This window comes from Ursus arctos, unplaced genomic scaffold (genome assembly GCF_023065955.2).
Source record: "Ursus arctos isolate Adak ecotype North America unplaced genomic scaffold, UrsArc2.0 scaffold_8, whole genome shotgun sequence".
NCBI classification, from domain to species: Eukaryota; Metazoa; Chordata; class Mammalia; order Carnivora; family Ursidae; genus Ursus; species Ursus arctos.
The window spans coordinates 14,586,772-14,599,373 of NW_026623100.1; the positions used below are offsets into that span (position 1 = coordinate 14,586,772).

Here is a 12,602-nt window from a genome sequence, read left to right on the forward strand (position 1 = left end):
AATGGAAAGGACTGGTAAAGTTTAAAGTTAAAAATCACCTAAGAAAAACACATAATTATAGCAATACCAATCAAGCAAAAGAATGAAGATACAGGTAAATAAAAAAAGATACAAATAAATCATATTAGAAATGAAAAGAGGATATTACTAGAGCTTCAGCACAGATTAAAAAGACATAAAGACTATTATAAAAAGCTTCATGTTAATTTAAATGTTGAAATGGATAAATTCTTGGAAATATCTTACCAAAACAGACTGAAGATACATACATACACATGTGGGAGTGCATACAGTATTTTTAAAAAGTCATCCTGCAAGCAATACAAATATCATATCCAAATACAAATACATATGGTATCTCAACAGATGCAGGAAAAAAACATTGGTAAAATATGCTTCCCACTTACTGTAAAATTGTATAGCATAATAAAAAAAGACAGAGCAACTAGGACAGCAAAACCAAAAGCCCATGGCTATCTGTAACAAATTGTTCCACAAAACTCAAAAGATGATTAAGTGGGAACAAGGCAACTATCAAAACCTACATGCACTGGCATTTCTGTGGGAGCAAGAGGAGATAAGCAATGAAATATCTCATGGACCAAAAATATCAAAAGTTACTTCCCTATAGTGCAGAAAGACTTCTGCATACTATAATTATAGGTCAGCAGAAAGATTGCCCACTGAGTTCAGGAAGGATTGAAGAACTCTAATCTCTATGAACTCTTGAAATATCCTTTTTAAGACAAAAACTGCAACTGAGGAGAAATTGTTGGGAATCATATCCCCACTGAACAAGATAAAGATAAAATGGGCAAAGGGAAAAGAAAGTCCAGGTAAAAGGGAGAAAGCATCAGGAAAACAGATTCCAGAAAGTAGAAGACTATCTCTTTATTCATATAGATACGAAGGTGCTTCCCCCCACCAATAATTTTGGGGAAAAAGAAGAGATAGTTATAGAGATATACAGCTAGAAAACCTTTCCTGACCTGGTCTTCTATCCTAAAAGTTGGGGCAAATCAATTTTATGTAAACATAAGCAACAGAAAAGGATCACAGTCAAATTCCATATAGAATGAATATTTTTTAAAACAGTAAATTAAAAAAAGACTAGTACGTCCTTACAGAAAGATGTGTCAACAAAACACAGAGAAAAATTGTAACCTAAAGAATGAGCTACAAAAAAATCATAGAAAATGAGATTAACATAAATCAGAATTAGAAAACCCCAGAAATAACATAAGAAAACTCAAAACTGAATTAGATATGAAAAGGTGATTTCAGGGGCACCTGCGGGTGGCTCAATCGGTTAAGCATCTGCCTTCAGCCCAGGTCATGATCCCAGGGTCCTGGGATGGAGTCCCCATCAGGCTCCCTCTCCCTTTGCCCCTCCCCTCTGCTTGTGCTTGCTCTCTTCCTCATGCTCTTTCTCTCAAATAAATAAATAAAATTGTTAAAAAGAAGTTATTTCAGAAAGAAAAATCTAAACCAAGAAACACAAGAACAAATAAATATAATAGTATGTATTATTATATGTAATATATATTAATATATAACATATAGTAAGACTGCATAATATATTATATAATATAAATATAGTAAGAGAATTATAAAGTAAAAATAAGAAAAATATAAAAGTTCAAAAAATTTAAAATGAAGAAGTTTATTATAGAACTGAAATCTATTTTTTATAAGTACTAAATGGAAATTCAAAAACTTGAAAATATAGTAATTTAAATAAAGAACTCAATGGATAGCTTTAATTGCAGATCAGACATAGCAGAATAGAAGCTTAATTAACATAAAGATGAACAATATAAAATAAAACAAAAGAATGAAAAACAGAAGAAAGAGGAAGTTGAAAGGTCTAATATACATGTAATTGGAATTCTGGAAAGAAATGGAAGAAGCTCTACAAACCCCAAGCAGAATTCATGCAAGAAAACCTGAAAAAAACAAACATACAATACACACACACACACACACACACAGCTAAGCAAATCATAAGAAAACCTCTGAAAACCAAGAGAGAAAATCTTAGCAGCCCGAGGAAAAAATAATAAGATTTTTGGTTCAATTCATTCTCAACAAAAAGTGTGTAGCCAGATGGGAAAAAAACAAACAAAAAATGAAATGACACTTTTGAAGTACTGAAAGTAACCACCAATCATGAATTCTATACCCAGTGAAGATATCCTTCAGAAATGAGGGCAAGTCAGAAACATTTTAGACAAAAACTAACACAATCTGTCACCAGCTGACCCCATATTAAATGTAACAGGTCAGAGGGTCAGGCAGAGCAAAAATGATCTCAAATATAAACACGGAAATGCAGCAAGAAATGAAGAGCGACAGAAAGGGTAGAAAGTAAATAAGGGGAAAAAACGCTAGGCAAAACAATAAAAATGTCTGGTATTTAAAATACACAGAGTTAAAATGCATCATATATAATACACTACAATAATCACAAGTTGATGGGGAATAGTTATTAAAGCTTGAACCTTAATCTTCAACATCTCCACTGTGACATAGGGAAGGGCATAAATGATAGTAATATGTTGAGATTTTTGATCAACAAATAAGACAAATATGAAGTTTGATTTTCTGGCTCTCACACTGCTGCATGTGAGAAAACCATTTCCTAAACCTTAAAAATTAACATTATTTCAGATCCTCACAATATGTATGATGTGAAACTTATGACCAACCAAACAACTTTGAGTGAAGAACTGAAAGATGTGCTTACTGGTAGGAGAAATTATAGCCAATTTGCAACCATGTTTGTAACCAGGATCCACTCCCATCAGGGTGCGCCCTGGAACAGGGCTTGTTAAAAGGAGCTGACGAAGGTTCCGTCCAAACATCATTACTGATTCCTTCTCTGCATCTGATGTGAGTTTGGCTCTTTAGAAATCAAAAATAAAAGGAAAAAGAGAAAGTATTTAGTTTTTCATTCACATAAAGTTTCTTCCTAAAAAAGAAAAGAATTCATTCCATACACTTATTCCTCACAGGAATTATTATTATAACAAAATAAAGGAAAAAAACATCATATATAAAATTACACTGAGTCTATTTTTTGCTAATCTCAGTAATACATGAAACCACAAACAATTCTGAAGTGAATCTGAAGAGTCTGCCATACCTACATTCCTTCCAATCTGCTCTTTATATACAAAATCTGTATGTATAAATATCTGTGTATGTAAGAGAAACAGAGTATATAAAGACCTGGACATCACACAGGAAGTCAAGTTAAAGTTTATCAGCTGATTAAAAATATGAACATAAAATTAGTGATAAATTATTGAATCCTAAGTAGTCTCTTCCATCAGTAGTTTTACACTTTAACCCATACAAATCTCAATGTCATCTTCTCTCTCTGTCCAATTCCCCACATTGAGCCCCCACCCTGTCATTCTCACAGGGATGTGACACGACCAAGGATATTAGTAATCAGTCCAGAACTATGCCTCACGCACAGAATTTCCCAGGTTTCCTCCACAGAAGTTATTAGAAGTCTAATTTTAAAACTTTTTCTAGGATAAAAACATATGTCTACAATGGACTTAAAGGCATTTGGAAACTAAGTTTTAACACCATTCACTTTCTTACTTTTTTTTTTTTAATTTATTTAAGTAATCACTACATACAACGTAGGGCTCAAATGCACAACCCCAATATCAAGAGTCACACACTTTTCTGACTCAGCCAGTCAGGTGCCCCTTAACACCACACATTCTTAACAAAAGCTCTTAACATATTATCTCCTGAAATTCTTATGAATTTTATAAGAAGACAATAACAAGTATGTCTTCTCCATTAGAACAGGTAAAGACATTCATGCCATGGTTACAAGAAAACTGACGGTAAAAAAACCATTCAAGGTACATTTCATAGCAGTGCTGAGGTAGAATTATCTACATATCTGAAGGCACACACAGCTAACTATTTTCGCTGTCATTCTCCTGCATTCAGCCAAGCAACATGAAAAGTATCATGACAGGTATTTCTAAATCTTCACTTTTAACTTTATTTATAGTGTTTGTTGTCAGTCGTATATAAAGTACCATGATCGGTGTGAGATACAAAGCTGAAAAGACAAAATCCCCACTCTGAACATGACTGTACTGTGGAAGAAACAAAAAAATAATCAGATAAGTATAAACAATGATAAGTGCTATGCTAGTGAGAACATATGGGAGGGACAGCTAAACTGGAAAACTTTCTAAAAGAGATGTCTTCTCAGGTGAATCAAGAAGAATAAGTAATAGAGTTAAACAAACAAAGGCAGGGAAAATAGAATGAAGGCACAGAGAAAATGTTGCAGGCAATGGAACTACCATACGTAAAGACTCGTGACTCATTATAGAAAAAGCAAGTAATTTCATATGCTAAAGTAAATACCGAGACATAAGGCTGTAGAGCCAAGACGAAATCAGGCCACAAAAGACTATGCATGATCTTCTAAAGAGCTTGGATTTAATCCTAGAGACAAAGAAGAGCCACTGGAGAATTTTAAGTAGAAGTGCATGAAATAATCAGATGGGAGTTTTAGGATGGCAATGTGAAATGTGTAGTATGGCAAGACAGACAGAGATCATCTATTACCCTAGAACAGTAATCCAGACAAGAAATTATCATATCCTGAACTAAGACAGTAACCACAGAGAGATCAAGAAGCGGCAAATTTCAAGGTAATAATAAAGGATGGGAAAATAGGCAGCACTTGGTAACTGACAACATGGAACTGATGAAAGAGGTAGGTGTGAAAAACAACATGGGGATGAATCATCTTGACAGTTACAGAACTAAGAAATCCAAAGTAGACTGCCTAATATATAGTCAACTGAATCAAATGTCTGCAAAATAATATAGTCTGTATGGTTGTTTTAAGTACTCACACATGAATGGAGAAAAGTCTGGTTACCAATGATTATCTCTAGGAAATGAAATTTTGTGGGTTTTTTTTTCTTTGTTTTACTGATTCTTTCAATTTTTTCTACATTAGGACAGATTTCTTTTTAATTAGAGAACTGAAGTAATTTTCTTTAAAGAAAAATCAATTGGGAATTTTCTCTCTCAATTGCTGTTCAGGTAATTACAAGTATTTCTATCAAGAGACATATCTGCAGTTAATGTCTGCAAACCAACTTACAGACTAAAATAAGATATATTTTTTTAACCGCAGGCATTTTAAAAAAAGAGAAGGAAAGTACTCTTGTTTGCCCACTGGTAAAAGAAGTCAGAGAAGGATTATAAATTAAATAATCCCACACCAAATCACTAACATTAAATCTCAATGAAATCATTCCATAGGCAGTGAATCTACTCAAGTCAAATGTATGCAAAAATGTGAAAAGCACTACTGGACATTCTTTGCAACATGAAAATCCAAGATAAAGGAAAACAAGAGGAAACGAAATTTTGAATAAGGTAACTTTCTCTTTTTCCATATGAACAAAACCCGTTATTTAAAAATTTTATTTCCCAGCACTCAAAAGCAAGAGATGTTACCTTGCACAGACTTGAAATGAAATAGGATTCAAATAAAAACAATATTGTTAAGGGACAACTAAGCTATGAAGGATGAATCAAGAAAATGAATGACTTTGATAAAAAGAAGGTGGTCAAAAAAAGCTATGTGTCTTTTTTAATAGTACCTCCTCAGTTCCTGTTGTCAATGCCTCCAAAGTCAATAGCCAAGTCCAGCAAAAGAAAAACAGGCAAACATTATAAAGGCTGCTATCAATTCTAGTGAGCTTGAAGAGATGGCTAGAAATCTACAGTTTTCAAGTAACCCTTGCTGAAATCCATAAATAAGAGAGAATGAAGAAAGTCTCGAGCCCATAGGAAGGAATATATGAGGGAATGGCTAGTTTGAAGATTGACTACAAAGACAGAGGCTAGAGATAAGCAGGAAAGAGGGTTTCTGCCTCCTCAAACTTCTTTCCATCTCTTTCCCTACAAAAACCTGCAATCTGCACCTCAGCTCTTTTGCAGCTCTTCTTTGTAACTCTTAGTCCTTCCACTAGTCCATCTAGATGGTCACTTTAATCATCTCCTCTAATATGTGCTCATCACTGCTGATAATTATTCACCTAAATAACTCCCATTTAGAATTAAATACATATATTAGCTTTCTCTCTTCAGAGTGATAAATTCATCACGTGCTCCACTGATTTTCTTATGCTGTTTTTGGTTCTCATACCTCCAAAAACTGCTTCCAACTAAATTCTCCATTAACTTCTTAGTTTATTATCCCAAGCTAAATCTCTCATCAATAAAACCATTTGTTTGTCTTGGCTGTCAAATTGCAAAACTGGTATTGTAGGACTGGAAGGGATACACATTAACTGGTCAAGATTTGGAAAAGTACATTTTAATAAAGAGCTATCTTTTGTGGTCGACACATGTGAATGCCTCTGCAGATTGAAATCTAGGCTTAACTATAATCGCTTTGTGACCCTCACTCAGTTCTTTGGATGGGTTAGTGGATCAACAAATATTTACTTCATGCTTTAATGGGTCTATTACTATAAATAATAATAAACAGTACATAAAATTAAATAAGACAAGATACACACCTGAACTCTCTACAGAGGAGAGGATAAATAAGGCGTTTAAAAGAATCATCGAGTGAATTGTGTAAGATCTTCATTAACTCTGGCCTTGCAAAGCCACGTGGTCTCCACCTGCAAAAAAGAAAAGCCTACACTAAAACCGATGAAGCAATAACAAGACCATGAAAGGGCTCCTGGAAGAAGGGAGAGGAAGTAGAACAGAAAAGGGGGAAAAACTTTATTGAAGCCAAAGTAACATAATCTGTGAGGGAAGACTGTGATGTCTGGAAATTATTACTATGACATCTGGAGTTCTTATTTTTAAAAACCTGGTAACCACGGTCACATATAAAACTAAGGGGAGGAAAAAAACCTTTCTTATCCTGGGAAGAGTCTCCAGAGCATTATTAATAATGGTAAAAATCTTAAGATATAAGAAAGTCACCAGAAAATGACTAATGCACTGCTATGAACTAAATTATATCCCCTAAAATTAATATGTTGAAGCCCTAACCCCCAGTAAGATGGTATCTGGAGATGCAGCCTTTGGGAGATAATTGGTCATGACGGTAGGGCCATCATGATGTGACTGGTAGAAGAAAAGATTATCAGAGAGCTTGCTGTCTCTCTATCCCTTTGTCTTCCAGCCAGGTGAGGGCATAGTGAGAAGGCAGCAGCCTACAAGCCAAGAAGAGGGTTCTCACCAGGAATCAAATCAGCCTACACCTTGATCTTGGACTTTACAGCTTCCAGAACTAGGAGAAAATAAATTTCTGTTGTTTAAACCACTCAGTCTACGGTATTTTGTTATGGCAGCAAAGCTAAGACAAACATGTATCCTTCTTTGCCCATTCCTTTATCTCTTTCTGAGAATTAAAGCAGACTGAGCAAAGGAAAAACTGTTTTAACCCTTGCCTCTTGCCATTCCTTAGAACTCACTCTACTCCTCAGGCTGCAGTGCTCTATCACGCAGTATACCTGCATACATGCTGATGGATATAAATGTCAGAGTCGAACTGAATGGTAGCGGGCACTGGATAAAGAACAGTAAGAGAAAAACAAAAGCTAAAAAGGACAAATTCAGCCCAACTCCTTCCATGTTTCCATCCATCTATAGCCCTTGCCCTTCAATGACTCTTGAGTACAAACCATTAATAAAATATCTATTTTATAAACCATAATAAAATAAATCATTAATATACCCTAGGGACACTGTCATCTCTCTTACTTATCTCAGGTAGGAAATTAACTAAATTATTTCAGTGGACAAACATTTAAGCATCTATAATGTGATACACCAAAGGTTTCATAATAAGAACTATTTGAATCCTTTCCACAGAAGGTCATTAACTGAGTAGAACACAGCTTTGTTTTTTAATTTGAATGAAAGTGCTTTCAGGACATACATCCTTCCACTCAAATCTCTGTCACTCCCTACTGTCACCTTTACCTGAGGGCATGAGAGTAAGGGAGGCATAGGAGATGAACTGGACATACATTATTAATATGACAATTAATACTACTGTTGTTACTGTTATTGCTGTTATTATTGCTAATTTGGAGAGCCCAATGTCACGAAAGATGTTCCAGAAGAAACATCTGAGATGGGTTTTAAAAAATAAATTTTGCTTTAGCAAACAAGACCCAGGAGAAAAAAAGCATACTGGTAAGAAACCACAGCACATGTAAAAGCATGTAGAAGCACATGTAGAAGCATGAAAGAACTTGATGAGTCCTTTCAAGTAGATTAGTACTGCTAGAGTATAACTGTCAGGATCAGGTAGGAGGTAAATGGGGCTAGAAAATACGGCAGTAGCCAGATCATTAAAGGTCTTATACACCATACTATGGAGCTTGGCAAATTAGGAGAGAACATAGTCCTGGGTCATGGGACAGTACACTAGGAAGATAATCCTTAGAGGCAGGAAAGCCCTAATGGAGTGGTTGCTTAAATGTATGTATCTGATATCTGCTGGGGGTCATTCCCTTTAAGACCAAACTAAGGTTTCCCCATTGCTAATACGAAAAACACAGAAATTTTTAACATTGCTTACTCAATCCCTGTAGAAGCCTCAAAGGTTTTCCACAAACCTTATCTCTTGCTCCCACATCTACTCTGGGTTCCTTCCAAATAATTCCTTATACTGCAGCCAGAGTGATCTTAAAATGCAAACTGATCATGACAATCCTCCGTTTAAACCCTTTACTGGCTTTTGTTTACCCTTAAGATAAAGAATAAAATCCTTACCCAGTCTAGAAAACTAGGTATGATCTGGCCCATGCCAACAAGTCAATCATTTCTTGTTGCTTCCTGTTCCTCTCCTTCTATCTCCAACCTCCATCTGCACACAACCCAGACTACATTAGAGTTCCCTGTTACAAACTCATGAAACATTGCACTTCTCCTTTATAACCTCAACACACTCTAAACCATATGCTCAGGGTCTTCTCCACTAAATTACATTGTCACCAAAGACAAACATATTTATCTGGTTTATAGGTGAATCCCCAGCATCTAGTGTATAACCTGGATAGATGAATACACAAGAGAGGTGGAAGGTGGAAGAAGTAGGGACAAAGAGAGTAAAACAAAAAAGAAGAGGAGAAAGAAGAAAAGATTTGAGTGAGTATCTCCAGTCATTCGAATGTGTTAAAAAAATGAAAACAATTCCCTGAGAATGGTTCTTGGTTCCCAGAGAAGTATTTTAGCTGGCTTTTGTTTCAGTTCTTCAGTTCCCATAGAAGAGTTTCTTCAATTATCCATATGAAGAGAAACTTCTAGAACATAACTGAAACTTATATTGCTATACCATAGTAATGTAAAGTATTATTGTATAAGTCAAACAATATTACCAATTCAACTGGAGGAGAACTGAATAAAATATAATTTAGATGAGCCAAGAGAAACCATTTAAGTCTCTGTAAGGAAGCCATTCCCTAACATTTACTTAATATGAAGATAACACTTTAAAGCATAACTAATACTTCCTTAACTATTGAGGACACACTCTGATACTGAATATTATGAACATTCACAAGAAAATAAGAAGTTTTCTCCAGTTTACTGTGATCTATTTATAAAAGCTATTTCTAAAAAGGAGTTTTACACAATAATCCCATAACTTCATAATACCAGATACCACTGAAGGCTATACAATTACATGGAATATCACTTAATTCTCTTAAATTTGTGAAAAAGGCATTATTCACCATTTTCACAATAATGAAACTGAAAGAAATTAAGTAATGTACTCATCATAGTCGCAAGAGTAAGAAGTAATATAACTGGAATTCAAACTCAGATATATCCACTTCTAGGATTTTGTTCTTTTTATGAAGCTCTCTTAGAATTTCAACATATTTTAAATTAAAATTATCTAATTTCTTAATACAATTGTTTAAATCTATGATTGCTTTTAGGTATTTATTTTTTTCATTTTTAATGAAATTTATTTGTTTACAAAAGAAATAAGCATTCATTTAAAAAAAAACTCTACCAGACAGCATACAACAAAATTAAAATCTCAGACTACAGCTATGGAATAGATCATCTGTATTTTTTCAAAAATTTTCTTACACACATATAGACCTATTTTTTGCCACTAACGAGAGCATACTATAAATACTAACTATAAACTGTCTTTTTAACGTAGTAAGACATGTTTATATCTCAATTTTAGCTCTATCTCAACGTTTTTAAGATGGCTGCACAGAATTCCACTGAATGGATATAACACAATTGGCTTACAGAATTTACCACTGAGATACTTGTTTCACTTGATGGGTACTTGGTTAGCACTATTTGGTGATTAAGCAAGCTGATCCTTCATGGAATTGGTTTTTGGCAAGCCGGTTTCCAATGAACTGATGAAAGAATGATACTGGCTGAGAGAGCTAACTTCCGAAGTATATAGCACTTGTTCCTCTCAAAGAAAAATTCATCCAACTCTTCAAATGGCTTTCCCAGCAATCTCCCTAACTTAAGGGCACACAGAACTAGCTTGTAAGGAGCATACCCCAAATCTGTATGTCCTAACTGCTAGGCAAGCTTCTTTACCTTTGCATCAGCTTTCTCATTGGTCAAATGGCAGCTACAAATCTGCTCTACCAAAAGAACAGACTGTTGTAAGGATCGAATACACTCTAAAAAGTTAAAACTAAAAGTTAGAAGTTCTATATAAATATGTGGTGCTATTTTAAAAGGTTCCCTTAACAAAGGAAAAAAGATAATAAAAAGTTAACAATTCTCTGAAATATCCAAAAAACCTAATGTTTGTATCAATCATCCTTAATGTGCAAAACATTTTAGGTAAATTGCATATATTATGTTTAGAGACTTATATTGTAATATCTAATAAATTATATTCTTATTTCAATTATCCTTAATGATCAAAACATTACAGAAATGCCATATACACTATGTTTTTGTTAGTTTTTCATAAGAGAAAACACTCGGTATAAGATTTGAATAGTACAAAAAAGTACTAAAGTAAAAGTCCTTCTCTCCAGAAATAACCATGATTAATAATTTATTTTAATATTTAATATATCCTGTTTCCTATTTAAACATACACAACATTTCTACCTTTTTTTGACGTAAAAAGGACACATATCCGTTGTCTGTCAACGTTTGTTTGTTTGCTTAACAGAATGGACATTTTCCCAGTAGGTATAGATCAGTAGGTATAGATCTCATATGGCATTTTAGTATTGGAAGATAGGAAATTCTGTAAAAATCTATAAACAGACCTGTTTTGGATGCACCACCTGCAGAATTCATTCTTCACTCCATCAGAAATGTTGACTTTGACAGTCAGTATCTTCAAATTTTCTCCCCGGTTAATTGCCAGAATCTGAATGCAAACATACATGGCAGAGACTGATGACCCACTAAATAGGTAAATGGTCAATTTCATCAGTCAACATTGGTGAAATAAATTGAGCGGTTATTCAGCCTAGAGCTGTATCAATTTTTAATTAATTTATTTACCAAAAGTGTATTTAAAAATAATAATTTCTTTATACTTTTTTCAAAAAAGTTTTTTTAAATAAAATACAAGTACAAAACCTACAACATTCACAGGAAGAGACTTTGGTGATCTAAAAATCTCATTTCAGATTTGATTAATTGAAAATTTTTGATTATCTGGAGTTAAGAAATTTTCTTTTTATATTTGTGAAAATATATTGCTAAGATAAAGATGCATGCAAATTCCCAAGTGGAATAATAACTACTAACTGTTACATTTATTGAGCATTTACTAACTGTCAAGTCTATCTCAGCCCTTTAAATACTTATCTCATTTAATTTTCAAAGCTAACAGGGGGATATGTATGATCTTCACTTCATATAGTAATTTTTTAAGACTAATTTATCCCAAATAACAAAGATAACAAGTGAAGGAAAAATTTAAACTCAGATCAGGTTGTCTCTTAAGCAAGTGTCTTAAAATACACTAGAAACACTCCTTTAAAGAAGAGCAAACAAATCTAAAGCAAGTAGAATAAAGGAAATAATAAAGAACAGAGGAAAAATTGAGAATAGAAAAACAATAGAAAATAATGCTAGCAAAACCAAAAATTTTCTTTGAAAATATCACAAAATTGAGAAGCCTTTCAGTAAACCAAGAAAAAAGGAGGAAGCATTCCAATTACCAAAATCAAAAATAAGAGGGGCCATTACTACGGAAGTTAAAGAAATAAAAAGGATAGTAAAAATACTACGAACAACATATTTCAAATTATACAAAATATACTTAAATAAAATGGAAAAATTCTTAAAAAGACAGACTGCCAAGACAGAATAAAATAGAAACAGAAAATCTGAAAAGATCTACAATAAATAAAGAAGACTAAATTAGTAATTTAAAATTTTCCCACAAGAAAATGTCCAGGCATAGATAGCTTCACCACAGAATTCTACCAACCATTTAAAGAATTAACATCAATTCTTCACAAACCCTTCCAAAATATACCACAAAAGAAAAATCTTCCAAACTCTATTTACTCCAATGCAAACCAGACAAGAGCATTGCAAGA

At 33.7% G+C, this 12,602-nt stretch overlaps 1 protein-coding gene across 10 annotated transcripts in view; it reads right to left on the minus strand.

Annotated features, from left to right (window-relative positions):
• The window catches only part of SRBD1 (S1 RNA binding domain 1), a 204,617-nt gene that overhangs the window by 144,899 nt on the left and 47,116 nt on the right, over positions 1 to 12,602 (minus strand). For 8 of the 10 annotated variants that reach the window (XM_048222530.2, XM_044378251.3, XM_048222527.2 and 5 more), the window contains 3 exons: positions 11,313 to 11,416; positions 6,588 to 6,695; positions 2,747 to 2,904 (listed from right to left, as the gene is read on the minus strand). In XM_048222530.2, coding sequence (XP_048078487.1) covers positions 2,747 to 2,904; positions 6,588 to 6,695; positions 11,313 to 11,416 — 370 coding nt within the window. The remainder of the gene's footprint in view (positions 1 to 2,746; positions 2,905 to 6,587; positions 6,696 to 11,312; positions 11,417 to 12,602) is intronic. The other 2 variants (XM_048222532.2, XM_057309215.1) reach the window with 1 other exon arrangement.